The 17818-nt window shown below is 46.6% G+C and overlaps 1 protein-coding gene across 1 annotated transcript in view; it reads right to left on the reverse strand.

The window, feature by feature from the left end:
- ADAMTSL2 (ADAMTS like 2) overlaps positions 1–17818 on the reverse strand; it is a 148982-nt gene that overhangs the window by 112432 nt on the left and 18732 nt on the right. Inside the window, exons 5-11 of the mRNA XM_056860191.1 lie at positions 10478–10620; positions 9364–9439; positions 8474–8576; positions 6819–6964; positions 6592–6715; positions 5929–6009; positions 4440–4615 (exon numbers count right to left, since the gene is read on the reverse strand). Coding sequence (XP_056716169.1) covers positions 4440–4615; positions 5929–6009; positions 6592–6715; positions 6819–6964; positions 8474–8576; positions 9364–9439; positions 10478–10620 — 849 coding nt within the window. The remainder of the gene's footprint in view (positions 1–4439; positions 4616–5928; positions 6010–6591; positions 6716–6818; positions 6965–8473; positions 8577–9363; positions 9440–10477; positions 10621–17818) is intronic.

A 17818-nucleotide genomic window follows, 5' to 3' on the forward strand; every position in this document is an offset into this window, starting at 1 on the left:
TCGGGGCAGCTGATGAAGGAACTGAAACAGGATTATTCTAACCGGGCACCTGTTCTGCCCTATACAATACACATTGATATTTCACGACACTGTATAACATGGAAATATTGTATGAACTGTTTAATCGCACTAGCCTTCTGCTAATTTTGAGTTGTTACTACTGAATTATACCTATGTTCAATGGATGCTACTTTGGATGTAACAGTTGAAACCACTGATATACATTTGGATAAGTGTCATTATATAGGAAATTGGTATTTTGACCTTGCTCATTTGCATTTATTTTGCTTCTTTGGATGTTTGAACTATCTACGTCTTTAATAGTTAAATAGCCTCAACTGTTGCTTTGGTTACAGTACCTGGAGGTTGGCAACCCTAAGCCAGTGTCTCAGGAGAAACGGGCACAGGGAAATACAACAGGCAGCAGTCTATCAGGAAGAATAGAAAATCATAAACAGAGAAAAGGGGAGAAAGAATAAAAATGTAAAAAAGTAATAAAGATGAAAACAATGTATACAGAAGGAAAGTAGGAAAGGGAAGAAAATAAGGTCATTGCAAAACCACAGAAAGTCTGTCAAAGTAGAAAATAAATTGTAGAACATTAAAAAAAAAGAGTGACATTAATCCAGTGTGGTGTTGTAGCTAGAGAGCCAGGCTAGGACTGGGTCTGAATAAATTGAGGGGAGACCACAAGAATGTTTCTAAAGATTATTTAAAGGATATTTGAAAGTATATTACAGGTACAAGTAATAAGCTGCCATTTTCTCCAGGGGAGCTGATCTCTGTCGTCTGGAGATCACCTGTAATTCCAGGGGCTCCCCAGGTCCCGCCTGGAGGCTGGCATCCCTACATGTAACTAAGGTGTCAGGCACTGGCCTGGTACCCAGCGGCTAAGCCAGGTGGGGTTTCAAGGTCGAACTGTTATTCAGCTCTGGTTTTATTTTGTCTTGCTCTTCCCTGGGAACAAGTGTTATCAGGGGGTTGCCGTAGCAACCAGTAGTCGTCCAGAAAGTTCACTTTCACCTTTATATCTCCCTTACCCTTAGTGTTTCCCCCATTAGTATCCTTGCCAATTTCCAAGTCAATTTCTGTAACTCGCTGTATATTTCTTAATAAATCAACTTTCTATGGAAGGCCTGCCTAGAAGTCAATTTGTGGGATTTGTCTGGTGAGCCCAGAGCTGACATAAGGAAGCACAGGTAGCTTATACCCAGAACAGTAAAAAAGGGCAGAAATGTGCCCAAAGCAAAAGAAGTGGTCTGTGGCATTTAAATGGACCACGCTTTAAGAACCAGAGTGAAAAAGAGGGACATTGGATTTACTATGGGGAAAAGAAAGAGGAAAAGCTGAAGAGGCTGGTTGATCAAATAGAAACAAAAAGAAAGAACGATGTAGAATTTTGCAGTGGGGCAGAGTTTATTAACAATGCTGCTGGAGCACAAAAAAGATGCCTTGACACAATTCAACACACTCAGAGTGCCAAACAAATATTTTGGTATCAGCAGCTTGATACACGTATGGGGTGACACTGCTCAGGCAAAGGCATCCAATGGAAAAAGTTATCATTATGAGAGGCCATTGTGCAGGATTTTACAAATCAGCTTCAATCAATTTAAAAATTCTACCAGGACATGGCATATACTTTTTTCAAATGCCAAAACTTAACATACCAACTGTCTGTGCTCTATGTTATCACAATCAATGTATAAAATTTCAAAAGCTTCCTATTTAAAATATTGTCAAAGGCTTTCACGGTCAGAGTTCATTGGTTCTCGTAGGTTATCCGGGCTGTGTAACCGTGGTCTTAGACCACGGTTACGCTTCCTATTTAATATACATTTAAAAAGGAAAGGATGTTACTACCCCCCCCCCAAGAAAAACAGATGGAAAATAACCAAACCACAGAGTTTTCACAGGTACCTATTTGCCATGAATAATAGTAAAGCAGGTGGTCATGAAGGCCATAAAATCAGGCAAACCCACAGCCAAGGCAGGGGCTTCTGCATGCTTAGAGAAGTCTCCAGGTATGCAGAAAACTATGATTTTGTAAATTAACCAAAAGAAAATAGGGGGTAGGATCATCAGACTGATGGACAAAATATTGAGAGCAGAAAGGAAGAAATTAGCATGTTCCAGACCCTGAGAGCTTAGGGAGTCCTGGAGGGAAAGAACTGGGAGGGTCCAAATGAGTTTTCCCCCCTCCGTGACTCCTTGTGTGCTCCCCGTTTGCATCACATATCTAACAGCAAAGCATATGCCCCTAACTCAGTGGATTTAAAAATCTGCACGCTAAGGAAGAGGTTTCTGGAAATGCCTAGTTTGCAAAAAATCCTAGATGTTCTTTTTAAAAAATGGAAAGGCTAAAAACAAAAATACCCCTTCCCCTCCCCTCCGAACAGGACAATGACGTTCCTTGCTGGCCAAGATCTTGCATGAACACTTCATGAGATCCTGGGTGCCATTATGTGTTGCCCAGGCGATTTAACACAAGACCTAAAACTTGAGTTGCATTTCAGAGAACCAGACAGATTTTAACGCCCCCTTCCGAAGCACGAGCTCTACCTGGCACTCAGTGCCAGCAGGGAGAAGACACTAAAACCTAAAACCAATCCATGGAAGCCAAACCCAGGGCAGGGTGTGCTTCATGTTATTCTGTGGCAGAAATGGCCTCTACAAGAAGGAAGAGGAGGAGGAGATGGTGAATGGGTGGGAAAGTGGGAGCCAGAACCAGCAAGGGTGTAAAACAGGGGCAGAAGCAGTAAAGGAGGTGAAGCAGGGGGTGGAGGGGGTAAGAAATTTGCCCTCCCCATGAGTCCTTACAGATCCCCCTTGTGTCTGTATTTATTGATTTCATTTACTTCATTTCTACACTGCCTTTTCCCTCACTGGGGACCCAAAGTGGCTGACATCCTTCTCCTGCCCTCCATCTTACCCTCACATCAAACCTATGAGATAGGTTAGGGTGGAGAGGGTGTGACTGGCCCAAGGTCATCCATCAAGCTTCTGTGGCAGAGGAGCGATTTGAACCTGGGTCTCCCAGATCCTAGTCTGACACTTGAACCACTACACCCTATCTACCCACCCTCAGAGACAGAAGATAACCAAGGACACGGAAGGACAGCTGAGGCATGAGAAACCTGGGGGTGGGGGTGGGAAATGTTAAAGGCTATGACTTAATCTAATTCAATTGATTAATGATGAAATGATGAAGTATTCAACAATTAAAGTATATAGGATGATAATTTGTAGTTTATAGAAATGATACAATGAATTATAATGAATTAGAAAACAAATGCAGAGGGGATTAAATAGATATCAATATGATAGAAAAGGGGAGAGGGGACGTCAGAAAAAGTCTTTACTGATTAGGCTGATTAATTTGAAATTGTTTTTATTTTATGTAACTCTGAAGATGACAATATTGAAATTGTATGTGACTTAATAAGAAAATAAAAAATATATATATTAAAAAAAAGAAATGGGGGGGGCGCTATGAGCAGGCAGCTGCTTAGGCCATGTTTCAGTTGAGGGTGAAAGTGAAGAGCTTAAGGTACTATGGGCTGGATTTTGAAGATCTGAAGGAAGAGAGGTGGCACCACAGTGGTTCTCTGGCAAGGAGTTCCTCACGTACAGGACAAGAAGGGATATTGGTGCCCTTAAGCTCAGGGTGGTGGAGTTTGTTGAGGTCATGGGACAATATTGGACAACAAGGATGTGGGGCTGAGCAAACCCACCAGGACCTTGGAAAGTAAATGAGGAGGAGGATGGGGAAAGAGATGGAAAATGATGAAGGGAGCAGAAGAGATACGTGTTGGCTAGAGGCAGCAGGTTGTGTCTGGCTTTGAGTATTCATATATCCAAACAGTGAAGTTCTCAAAAGCCTCTGCAGAGCTGAGTGATCTCATGGTTGCTATCCTGCAAAAACAATATTCAACTCACTCATTAATTTGGAGGACCTGTGATTAACCTCACTTTAAAAAAAACACTAAAATACAGGATTTCAGGGAGCTGAGATTTGGTCACAGCCACCCCTTTATATAAGGTAAAGGTAAAGGTCCCCTGTGCAAGCACCGGGTCATTCCTGACCCATGGGGTGACGTCACATCCCGACGTTTCCAAGGCAGACTTTGTTTGCGGGGTGGTTTGCCAGTGCCTTCCCCAGTCATCTTCCCTTTACCCCCAGCAAGCTGGGTACTCATTTCACCGACCTCGGAAGGATGGAAGGCTGAGTCAACCTTGAGCCGGCTACCTGAAACCAACTTCCGTTGGGATCGAACTCAGGTCGTGAGCAGAGCTTTTTGACTGCAGTACTGCAGCTTAACACTCTGCGCCACGGGGCCACCACCCCTTTATACACCCACACAAACACACATAAAATTCACCCGCAGGGGCGAGCGTTGCACATGAATGTCAGTATGGTTACAAAATTCCACACTTACCATTATGCTTAGGCCCTGGTTGGTTGGCCCTTGTGCGACAATGTATTCTATTCCTGTCTCATAGATGTCCATCGGCCTCCTGTATTTGAAGACAGTGCCTGCGATGTTGAAGTTTTTGGGGCTATCTACTTTGTAATTCCCATTGAAGAAATAATAGCCAGCTTCATCTGCAACAGCTGTAAAAAATTAAACAGAGAGAAGGAAAATGATCCTCTCAAAGATCATGTTCAGGAAAGTACCCTGCAAACGTGCTGAAGGACACCCTAGCTGCTGCTACACACTAAAATGTCATAGACACTGTTTGGAGGAAACACAAAGACATGCAAGAGGCAAGAAATCCCACTCCTTTCCCACTGGCCATCACTTCCTTTCTTTTTGCTTCAGTTCCGCTTGACTGTCCTTCCTCTGCCCCATGTTCACCCCTCCCCCCAGTCACACAGCCTCCTGAGCTCCTTTCCCGTCCCTTACACCTGCCAGGTCAATCCTTCCCTAGCACCTCAGCCTATTCCCTGCTTCCTCACCTTGCCCTGGGGTGGCTCTCCTTCTCGTTGCAGCCCCAATTATTTCTCCTTCCCTGCTTCCTCACCCAACTCCTGCTTACCTCTTGCTGAGGAGGGGCGTAGCTGGCTATTGACATATGATCACCTGCCTGTCACCTACAGCCCATGAGCCCTTAGGGAGCAGCCATGGCTCAGTGGAAGAGCATCTGCTTGGCATGCAGAAGGTCCCAAGTTCAATTCCCAGCATCTCTAGTTACAAAGGACCAGGCAGTAGATGCGAAAGTCCCTTGTCTGTGAGCCTGGAGACCCACTGCCAGTCTGAGTAGACTAGGCTGACCTTGATGGATCAAGGGTCTGATTCAGTATAAATCAGTTCCATGTGTTCAAAGGCCCTCCCCACAGTGGGGAGAAACCTGTATATTATTAGGGAATGTTTGAGAACATTCGGACTTCTCACAGCAGAGTTTAGCAATGATAACCTGGCAAACAGTCAGGGAAGGGATGATCTTGGCTAAGAAAAACCTCAGAGGGAACTAGGAAGAGCCGTGTGCTATGAGCAAAAAGAGGGGGCAGGGGACACGCACCGGCCAGGATAGGGGCTGGCTGTGGATTGTGAAGAAAGTCCAGGGGCTCAGGGATAGTTGAGCCAGAGGCAGAGAAGCTGATGGGAAAGGGACAGAGCAGGCAGGGGCCTAAAAAGCTGAGGCCTGGTGGAAGGAGGGGCAGGGGAAGCCAAGGAAGCATGGGCCAATGGAACAGAAGAGTGGGGGGGGGGAGCCTCACACAGGGCTCAGGGCTAGGAGGGCCTTCCGCTGATGGCCCGGAAGGGGCATGCTCTTCTGGAGGGTGGGCCCGCTAGTCAAGGGGATTATGAAGCTAACGAGGCAGCGGCAAGACTGAATTTCACCTCTTGGATTGGAGTGAATATGCTATATAACAAACAAGTTTTGAGATACATTCGCACTGGTCACCACGGGCATCATACACACCCAAAACATCTGCTGATTTTTTCCGTTCCACTATCTGTATGTCTCTTGCTCCGGCGGGAATGTGAGTCACCAGAGAGTAGCCTGCAAAAAACTGCATTCATGAATGAAAGGGAAACAGCAACTGCAGCTAAATCCCGGCACCCCTGGGCCAGAAGGTACCTGGTGCCTAAAGTTTTGACCAGGAATAATTCTCTAAGTGCGCCCCGCCCTGCCCCCCACTGGAGGGGTGAGTGCTTTTAGAAGGGGCAACCAATTCAAGAATTTTTGTTTGATTAACTTTTTTCTCATGGTCAGGGAGGGGGATGGAAAGACAAATTTGTTTCCATTCAAATGCAGAGTAAATCCCAGGTTTCTGGCTTAAGTGATATCAGAAAACTAGATACAGATAACATACAAGGTAGACTCAGTCATGGTGGCCTTCCACTGCAATTTATCTTCCTGTTCTCCAGGTGGCACATGCGTACCAGAAGCCCAGAGCATCAGGGCTCTGTCCGTTGCCCTCTTTCTGGGTGCCATGTCTGGTTATGTCTGACATACATAACACTGGCCGTCAGAAGGGGGGGCAGGTCCCGATTCAGCTTCAACACCAGCTTTTGCCCATGACTGTATCTTCCAGCAGCCACTCCCAGAACATGGTCAGAAAGGGGTCATCTGAAGTCTTACCGAGGTGTGAATTTCCCTTTCTATAACTCCCGGTCACATGGGTACAGCTGCTCCCATTCCCTTGGCAGACACCACATTTATCCAGTGTGTGGGTAGAGAACAGAATTCCATCACACCCAATGGGCTATAAAACAGTGTAAATAAAGTATTGAGGGCCAGGCAAAGGGGACAGCCACTACAATTTCAAAAATTCGACTGTCAATAAGGTTGCTATAATGTTTAACAACCTCACATTTTCCAGACACGCAAACCCCTCGGAAATCGGAGTATTTACAAGACGTCCCATCCCGGGCTAGGACCATTAGTTGCCTTTGACCATCAACGGTTGTGCAGTGGAGGTCGCAGGGCTTGCTGGAGATGTGAACATAGTCATCTAATGAGAGAAGAACAGACAGTGTTGCCCACCTCATCACACACAAGGAGTCGCTGATCAGACATCCCTAGAGAATGGTCCACCATTATCATGAGTGGGATGCATGCACTAAAAGGGCTTTCACACTATAAAGACACCTGCAGGATCCTTGTTGGGGGGGTCAGTCTTTGGCCTCCCTATCAAAGGTGTCCCCAAATGCAGATCTTCCCTTTTCTCCCATAGAATCAAGGGCCTCCCATTCACTGATGACAGATCTATCAGATAGCTAAGAAGAACCTTCAGGTTCACACGCAGTGTACGTCTGAATATCAGTTGCAGAAGAACAACAACTGGGGGGGATGTTGCCTGCTTTGGCAGCAAGCCCTGAACACATCTGGTTGCCAACTCTGGGAAACAGAATGGACTAGATGGGTTTGTAGACTGATCCAAGTGGGCTCTTCTTATTTTTTAATGTTATGGAATTACATGAGAAATTCCACCTCGTTGGGATGGGGTGTAATGCTACTCTCTACTAGTCTTTAGTAAAAGGCGAAAGATTTATACGATCTGAAGAGAAACCAGATTATACCCTACTCCCTACTAGTGATGAGCAAAGTCCAGCCATCCAGCTTTATTTTGGAATTTCCCAGAAAAGTCAGAAATCCCATTTTGTTCCCATTGAAGGAACACAACTAGATCCAAAAATCTCCCTCAGTCCCTCTCCTGAGGTCCCAATGCCCTCTCTTAAAGCCCCAAACCCTGCCCCACTTCACTCGGTTCAAACTGACATGGTGCCAGGACAGGACAAGGAGAGCAGCCAGGTCCCTCTATGGAGACCTCTGCCTCTAAAAACCAGGACGGAGGCATGCCAGAGAGTGGCATTTCCCAGGATCGTCGTCCCTAGGATGCTGCTGCTCTTGCAAAATGTTGGCATTGGAGAGAGGAGGAGGAGAGGCAAAAGGCAGAAAAGCAGGCAGGGTGTGCAGAAGCCTCCACGGGAACTCTGCCTGCCGGCGCCAGACTCTGGGAGGAAGGAAGGTGGCAGCAGTGCAGGCAAGGGCCCTTCATAAGCACAACCCAAGAAGAATTCTCGGGACTGTAATCTTCTCTTCTGCGCAAAGGTTGGCATTATGCACAACCAAAAGTCATCATTTGGCAACATCACTTCCCCTGCTCACCTTTAACTACATAGGATCAAGCCTACATGTATGTGGACAACTGATCGAAAGTAAAAGATGAATAATCACACAAGCCTTTTAGGATAAAGGTTTTCTCCCAAAACTGCTAATTTCGACATGCAAACCGAAACACAGCAGCCCTATTTAGTAATAACCCCCCCCCCCAAAAAAAAGCTATTGTAGCTTACAAAACACTCTTCTTAGTTTGGGAAAGAGGGTGGGTGGCATCTCTGTTGAATCAGATCAAATTTCATAAAAAGGAGCAAGACAGAGTTCTATTCATTTTAAACTTTTTTTAAAAAAAATTGGCTTTGTGTTGTCAAAACCATACAAAAAAGAACTTCTTGTTTACCAGGATATAAAGGTTTCCATTGATACGTCCGTCCATTATACACATGTGAGTTGAATGATGAGCACTGCTCTTCTCGGAAGCTCCTTCCGTTTGGAGGGCACTGCTGGAAATGAAGAAGAGACCAACAGCCTGATGAAAGAAAGGCGTGAGAAGTTTCCCGACACATTCTAGCTGCTCCTGTCAGTCTTTCATGTTAGCCTCCCTCCTAAAGCCTGCCTAGAAAGACTCAAGGCAGCAGAGATCCTGAGACAGAGGCCAGGACCGCAGCGCAATCACACTGTAACATGAATCTCACGGTTTTGTTGTGTGCCCAGAGTGCCCCAGGTCCATGTCCAGGATCCAAAGGTACCTGTGCGGTCTGCTCCAGGTGTCCCTCCCACCCCTAAAGGTTGTGCTGCCTCCCAGAAGGTTGTGCCATGAGGAACAAGAAGGAACTACTGCTGGGAAGGAAAAATAATACCCCACCCTCCTGACTGTATCCGAAGGGCTTTATGCGGGCCTCTCTGGAGCCTAGCCATTCTTTCCCATCTCTTTTTATTGGGTATTTGTTTCAACAAATATGAAACAATGGCGCTCAACTTTGATATACGTGCCCCAGTTACAAACTTCTGGATTCCCTCTAATGCCTCTTCCTCCCACTAACTAACACAGCTCCTCCTCCATATCTGAAATATTTCATCTAACGAGAAGACATCTCCAGCCTTCCTTTTCCTGACCACTTTTTACTTCATTCATCTACATCCCAAAAGCTCCCACATCTCCCCCTCATTTTTTTCTAAGTAAGGACTCCGTCTCCTGTCCATTCAAATCTTTTGCCTGCTAAGTGGCCCCTGCCTTTTTGGGCAATCTTATTTTAGTCTCAATAAAAACAACAACAAAAACATTCTTACTTGTACTTTGCACAGCTGGTATCTTTTGGATGTTCCAGTGCATGTTTTGTTAGCAAGCCCAGTCACTGACTTTCTTCTGAACAGAGGAAGGAAGGGAAGGGTTATTTCAAAAGGGGGGGGGAATGCACTGCACCAACATTTATGGTTCCTGTCCTTAGCAGTTGCATAATAATTATGCTTCTGTGGTTACATTTAAAATATTTTTATAAATGCATTGATTTGTGGGCCACGGCAAACTACATCACCCTGACCTGGATAGCCCAGATGTGGTCAGATCTCAGAAGCTAAACAGGGTCGGCCCTGGTTAGTACTTGGCTGGGAGACCACCGAGGAAGACTAGGGTTGCTATGCAGAAGTAGACAATGGCAAGCCACCTCTGTTCGTCTCTTGCCGTGAAAACCCTTCGAGGGAGTCGCCATAGGTTGGCTACGACTTGGCAGCCACAGTTGCCTGTTTGGGAAGGGTTTGGTGTACAAAGTCCTTTTTACTCCCACCCCTTCCCTTGTGGACTCTTGGTCGGTTATATATGCTAGCCCGTATGCTCAGTCCAGCCACTCTTCTCCTCCACAAGGGTCTGACCTGCATGTTGGCTCTGGGGATGAAGAAGATGACGGGCTGAGCCTGCAGGGCTGTGCATGGGCCTCCTGGCAAATGCTGGCTAGCACAATGCGGTCAGCCCATGTCCAAGAGACCACCGAAGAAGCAGTGAACACGCCAAGATGCCCTATCTAGGTCAGACTGTGAGTCCCTCTAGCCCGGTGCTGTCTGCTCCAAGCAGCAACAGTTCCTTTGGGTCTCAATTACCTGGTGAGCCACCCACCCAGTGATAAAATACCAGGGTCATCAGTCATAAGCAAACACATCTGACACACACGTGTTCCCCATCATAGAAACTATAGGTGGGATTAGGGGAGCTGATGGCTCCTTCCTGATGGCTTCAACTCAAATGTTGTGTGCTGCTGAATGTCACAGCTGGAGGGGAGAGAAAATTTACCACAAGGATGCCAGTCCAAATGGCTCTCGGATGTTGGGTTTTGGCCCACAGAGCTGAAGGAAAGGGCATGAGGGGCCACGGCATCCCTCCAGGAGTTATTCATGGCTAGAATGAGGTTACCTCTGCCGGAGGCAGTGCCTCTCTTGGGACTTGACTCCTCCCCCACACGTCCTGGTGCAGGCCGTCCATTTGGTCCACTCGCCCCACCAGTATGCGGTGACGTCAACACCTTCCTCTAGGCTGTTGGAAGTCTGTACATTCTCCTAATCAAGGGAATCCCAAGGAGAAAAAGGCAGGATTGATTGGCTATTAGAACAAACACAGGAAGATCCTCACATGGGGATCAATTCCCACATGGATTCATCTGGGACTAAAATAGACTACTTTGGATCAGATTCAAGACAATAATTGGTTGATTTACTTCACTTATATGCTGCCTTTCTCCCCAGTGGGGACCCAAAGCAGCTTACATAGTTTTACTTTCCTCCAGTTTATCATCACAACAACCTGAGATTGTATGACTGGACCATGCAGAAGGTCCCAGGTTCAATCCCCGGCATCTCCAGTTAAAGGGACTAGGCAAGTAGGAGATGGGAAAGACCTCTGCCTGAGACCCTGGAGAGCCGCTGTTGTTCTGAGTAGACAGTACTGACTTTGATGGGCCAAGGGGCTGATTCAGTATAAAGCAGCTTCATGTGACCAAGATCGCCCAGCAAGCTTCCATGGCAGACTGGGGATTCGAACCTGGATCCCCCAGATCATAGACTCTCTCTAGCCACTACACTACACTGGCCTCAAAGGATTAGGTAACTCCTTCTCTCTATCTTCCTGCCCTTTAAGAGGGCATCTGTTTTACTGCCTTGCTTTGTGCCTTATCATCCACTTTCTGAACTATTATTCATGGTATACCTTTGTTTGTGGTGTTCTCTAATTCTGCAGTCTTTGTCCTATTGCATTGTCTATTGATTGCCTTATGCTGTCTGATTGCATGGCTCTGTATCCTGTAATCCACCTTGAGTCTCAGTGAGAAAGGAGGATGATATATAATTTCACCCTTAGATCGTCTCTCATAGAAATAAAAATAACCCATACCCTTTGCTTCACTCGATGACATATCAAGTAAATAGAAATAAAATAGATAACAAAATAAAATCTAAGCCAGTGGCTACCACAACTTCCTGTTAGGGCTGTTGAAAATTTTTTTTGGTATAGTTCGGATTCGGCCGGATTCGGCCCGTCTGGATTCGGGATATGCCAAAGTCCGAACTCGCCCGCTTCGGGTCCGTGCAATTCGGCGCGAATTCAAAGTTAGGGAAAACAATTCGGCCGAATAAAGCCATTAAAAACACAACCGCGCCTTTCCGCTGCTCCGGGGGGTGCATTTTTGGGGGTAGAGGTCCCAAACTTTTAGCGGAGCTTCAAAGGACCCTTCTTGCAAGACCCGCCACATTTTGTAAAGATTGGGTCAGGGGGAGCTGAGATATGGGGCCCGAAAGGGTCCCCCCCACCCTTAATGTGCATCTCTGAGCAGAGCTTGCGCCCACGCACAAAGCTCCCAGCCCTGACAAACAGCTGAGCTGCGGGGAGCAAAGGCGGGGCAGGTGCGAAGAAGTTTGCAAAGCAACACAACTGCAAAGCAACACAACCATGCAAAGCAACATGTTTGCAATCATGCAAAGCAACACCTGACACCTGGGAGTTTGCAAACCATGGAAAGGGACAGAGGAAGCTAGCTATGCATAATGAGCAGGAGGGGGGGAATTTCCCCTTTTGCATCGGACTTGAGTCGGGACCAGGCAAATGCATTCTTTAAGTCACCATTTGAAAACCAGTTTTGAGCAAGCATCAAAATAGACCTAACCGATCTTATGAATGAGGGAAAACCTGAGGACACACAACTGAAGCCCCCCCTCAAACCAGGGAGAGAGAGACTCGAGGGGGCACACACACCCCAGGCAGAACGGGCGAAAGCCCCCTTTGGCTTGCCCCCACCCACCCACCCACCCACAGAAACTGCTCCCTCCACACACACACACACAGACTCTGCTTTCCCCACACACACACACACACAGGAGAAAAATTATAGATTAAAGCCCCCAAAGGGGTCTTACTGTGGCTGTTTTCTGTTCCATCAGGAGGGGCTGGGAGGACTGGGTAATCCAATACGATTCTATTTAAGCATGGGAGGTTTTGCCTTGGATTTGCTGCGCTGGAGATGCATACAGGATCGGGTGATCCATTCATCCCAATAGGGAAAAGGGAAAAGCCCATATCTTGGGACCCCCTGACCCAATATTTACAAAACTTGGGGGGTCTCTTAAGGAGGCTCGTCTGAAGCTATGCTGAATGTTTGGGGGCTGCACCCCCAAAAATGCGCCCCCTGCAGCCACGGAAAGAGAAAAGGGGGAGCCCATATTTCTGCCCCCACTGAACCCATCTTTACAAAACTTGGAGGGTCTCTTAAGAAGGCTTGTCTGAAGCTATGCTGAAAGTTTGGGGGCTGTACCCTCAAAAAAGCTCCCCCTGCAGCCATGGAAATGGAAAGGGGGGGAAGGAAAAGGGGTGGAGCCCATATCTCGGGACCCCCTGACCCAATGTTTACAAAACTTGGGGGGTCTCTTAAGAAGGCTCGTCTGAAGCTCCGCTGAAAGTTTGGAGTCTCTACCCACAAAAATGCGCCCCCTGCAGCCACGGAAAGGAGCGAATGTGCACACACACACACCCACGAGGATTTCTCTCTCTTTCTCTCCCCGCCCGGCCCCACAGCAGCTGATTCCTCCAGTACTCAATCCTGACTGATTGGCCAGAAGAAGACCCAGCTTGGCCACCGATTGGCCGGGGGAGAATGCTGCTTACTGACGGTTATGCTGCTGCGCCCCGAATTTGCCGAATTTATTCGTGAACTCCTGAACTCGCTGAATTCGGCTCCCCCGTTTTCCCGCCATTTTTGAGTTCGGTTCATCCCGAACTAAAAACCGCCAAATCAGGGGAAATTCGGCTGTTTTTCGGTTCGGGCCGAACTGAATCGACAGCCCTACTTCCTGTGGCAGCGAATTCCACATGTTAATTATACACTGCATGATTTTTTGCTTTTGTCTGTCTTGAATCTACTGCCAATGAATTAACTGTATTTTGGTGCCCCTGGTTCTGATACTCCAGGAAAGGTCCTTTCTCTGCACTTTGTATAACTTGCTTATTCGAAAGATTTAGAGGCCCGCCTTTCTCCAAAAGATCTAGGATTCCACGCCAGCAACAAGTACTCCGCCCCATGCATAATTTTCTAAAACACTACCATGTCCATTCTTAGTCACACAACTTTGTGAACTGAAAAGCTTTACTTCTTCTCCACCCCCACCCCCCAGGCTGGGAATAAGCATTCAGCTCAGATGATAAATGGGAAGAGAGGTTAAACATATCTAGACTGCAATGATTTGGGGTTTGGGGAAATAGAGGGCCTTGCGTGTCCCTGGTAAAGCAGAGGAACCTTCCTTTCTACAGGAGGCATGGCCACCCCCTCCGGAGAGCCCACCGCAAGGGAGCTTGGCAGGTAAGCTTGGAGCTGTCCTTTCAGCACTGGGGCTTTACCTGTGGATTTGACTCTCACAAGGTTGGAAAGTCTGCGGCTTATTCCACAGGACAGGTTTAAACTTGCCTTTGTGTGACCGGCCCTCGGACTGTGATGATCCCACACAGGGAATCAGAAGTACCCCGCCCTCTCAAACCCACCAAAGAGGAGGCGGTGCTCCTTCAACCTGCCGACACCTTTCCTGGTGCCTGCCAAGTGGTTTTAGAAAGTAGGTGGGGCCAGGTGGGGCTTTTGCCCAGCGAAGCTTCTGATTGGCTACTGGTGTTTTGATTGACCATGCAGATTTTTAAAATGTTGCTGTGGCAGCAGCTGCCACCACAGGACATGAATCTTCACTGTGTGACTAAAAGTAAGCTACAGCAGCCATTTGATGCCTGGCTCTGCCTCCTGCAGCAGCTATTTTGTGGGAGCCATTTTTTGGCAGCACCCACCACTCTGTATCAGAATTCCAAAGGTGCCCCTGGTCTAGCTTAATACTAAGGACAATATCACATGGCAACCCACACAGGTCAAAATTCCCTATCTATGCAACTGCTAAAGGAGCAAGGAGCTCCACCCAGAGTGGTGGGTGCTGTGAAAGGCTGAGGATCCTCAGCCAGTGTGGTGTAGTGGCTAAGAGAGGTGGTTTGGAGTGGTGGACTCTGATCTGGAGAACTGGGTTTGATTCCCCACTCCTCCATATGAGTGGCGGAGGCTAATTTGGTGGACTGGATCCCCTCCCCACTCCTACACATGAAGCCAGCTGGGTGACCTTGGGCTAGTCACACTCTCTCAGCCCCACCTACCTCACAGGGTGTCTGTTGTGGGGTGGGGAAAGGGAAGGTGATTGTAAGCTGGTTTGAGTCTTCCTTAAGTGGTGGAGAAAGTCAGCATATAAAAACCAGCTCTTCTTCTTCTTCTTCTCAAAAGACACAAGAGTATTATTCATTTTGACTGTGTCATTTGGATCCCTGAAGTCAGTTCCAGGGGAGGAGAATAGAGATGGCAATCCCTAGCCAAGCCCAAGGCCCTCCAAAGCCAACCTCCTGGGCTGCCCCGCCTATAAATTATTCATTTATATTCCACTTTTCTCCCCAATGGGGAGCCAAAGTGTTTTACAACATTCTCCTCCCCTCCATTTTATCTTCACAACAACCCTTTGAGGTAGGTTAGGCTGAGAGCATGTGACTGGCCCAAGGTCACCGATAGAGCTTCCATGGCTTACTGGGGGATTCATACCTGGGTCTCCCAGATCCTAGCCTGACACTCTAACTGCTACTGCATGAACAGGAGTGATGAGTAGGAGCTAAGCCACAAGCCCTAGTTGCACAGCTGAGTGGTACTGACTACCACTTTATCTAAAGTAGTTCAAACTAGGTGGTTAAACTACTTTTGTTAGTATCTTTCTGGCTCAAGGAAGATTACAGGCAGGGCCGGATTTCGGTTTGATGAGGCTCTAAGCTATTGAAGGTAATGGGGCCCTTTATATGTTCAGCTGTCCTTTGTCAACAACAAATTGTCACGGTTTTTTGTGTTGAATATATGCTATATGATAATTTATGGACCTAATAGGTATCTAAAGCCATTTGCACATAACAAAATATGTATTTTATCGAAGTAATTGTTGAACTGAAATACAATTAAGAAGAAGTATATTAATAGTGAAATAATTATTAAGCTCTAACTTAAAATGATTTTTTATTCATAACAAACTTAATAATGCAAACACATTGGCATTTGGCAAAAACAAAAGTTCCTTTAGAAACACAATTTACAAAGACTCATAATCTAGTCTAGAAACTTGCTATAACATGAAATAATAATAGGTGTAAATATTTGATGCAAACTGCTATTTAATATAATTATAATATTTATATATAGTATTATAGTAGCAAGTGGGGGTAATAGGGAACTGTACTAGTAAATAATAATATAGGCCTACTACTACATAATAAAGATGAATATTTTTCTAAAGTAATTTTATAATGGGATCAAAATAAATAAATTATGTATTACATTAAATCAATCAGTAGGCATAAGACTCACACCCTTAGTCTATGCTGCCTGATCATCAGTCTACAAGCACTCTTTAATATTAGATAACAGGTACAACAGCTTGACCTACATTCAACTGTGCTGCACTGCCGTCTGCAGCTGCATGCTACATGTTGCCATGCAACCAGTCCATGCAGAATGTAGGCACCCTATATATAGAAATGAGCAAACAAGTGATATTTTAGGGAGCAGGCTAGCAGGCAGGGCCCATTACTTACATCATAGGAGCCTAAACAACACAAAACACTGTTGCTGTATGTAGATTTTATTTTATTTGTTTTTTATCTTATATTTTGGAAATGTACATCCATTTTTTTTCCTTTAAATTTTTTTGGGGGGGGCCAAGAGAGTGGGGCCCTAAGCTATAGCTTGTTTAGCTTATACGTAAATCCGGCACCGATTACAGGATATGAAGCCATGCAGTCAAACAGCAGAAGACAACAGAATAAGAGAAACAATTGGTTCTTGAAGGTTATCCAGGCTGTGTGACCGTGGTCTTGGTATTTTCTTTCCTGACGTTTCGCCAGCAGCTGTGGCAGGATGCCTGCCACAGCTGCTGGCGAAACGTCAGGAACGAAAATACCAAGACCACGGTCACACAGCCCGGATAACCTACAAGAACCAACGAACTCTGACCGTGAAAGCCTTCGACAAGAGAAACAATTAACTACCTGAGGCAACGGTATGTTGTAAGCAATTCAGAAAGTGGAACATTAACAGCGCATTCCTGACTGGAACACCTGCGCCAGGCTTAGGAGGCAACACAGCGGTCCTCCCTTCTTAGGAAACCTCCGCCCAGTGCAAAAAAAAAGTGCAACCCTCATAGGGTTGCAAGGGAGATACAACACCTACAAGGTGGCGTATCTTGGGGGGGGTAAAGGGTGCGTTCCTGAGTTGAAACAGCTCAGAAGCCACCTAATGGCGGCCCTGCCCCCCGGCTGGCACAAGGACACCCCCGGAACGCCTACCAGGATGACAATGTGGCCTTTGCCAGTGTTGGGACGCCGGCGGCAGGCTCCAGCGGCATCCAGGCCCAGTGCTGCTGCGCCAGCTGCCAAAGTCTGGCATCCCACCCTGCACGCCGGCACTGGGGGCACAAACGCCAGCGTGCGCCTCCTGGACGCCGGCACTGTGGGCCCTTGCGCTTGTGTGGGCCTTCGCCGGCCTCCAAAGGCCTTTGGTGAGGGCCGCCGGCGCATCTCAGGAATGCGCTGAAAGTCAAGACAATTCAGTAAAAGAAGGTGATACTTACAATATTCATTACAATGGACTAATATTGAAAGTGATTATGACATTTGTCCGTTGGGGGAGCGGTATTGTTTAAATAATTCATTATATACTATCAGGTAGAAATATTCTGAAAACACCAGGTAAGCAGAGAGTCCTAGAACAGAACCAGCAGAAGCTATAGCAATCTACCCACCTCTCTCCCTTCTATTCCATTAGCTAGCTTTCTTTCTTTCTTTCTTTCTTTCTTTCTTTCTTTCTTTCTTTCTTTCTTTCTTTCTTTCTTTCTTTCTTTCTTTCTTTCTTTCTTTCTTTTTACAATGCCCAGGGTTTTGAAATCCCTGCTGGAATTTATGTCTGCACTGCGGCGCCGTTTTGAGGATCTCCACAGTGGGGAGAAGGCAAAGATTGCCATGCGCTGTTTGAAACAGGGGGCCCACTCTGTAAGTGAGTACGCTCAGGAGTTTCTGTCCCTTTCCTGCAAGATAAGGGAATGGAGTGAAGCCACCAAGGTCCAGCATTTCCACGAAGGACTGCGCTGGGAAGTGCTGGACAGCTGTTTGACTCTGGGAGATCCAGAGTCGGTAGAGGACTGGATTAAACTGGCAGCCTTA

The sequence above is a fragment of the Euleptes europaea genome, chromosome 14, assembly GCF_029931775.1.
Source record: "Euleptes europaea isolate rEulEur1 chromosome 14, rEulEur1.hap1, whole genome shotgun sequence".
Lineage (NCBI taxonomy): Eukaryota > Metazoa > Chordata > Lepidosauria > Squamata > Sphaerodactylidae > Euleptes > Euleptes europaea.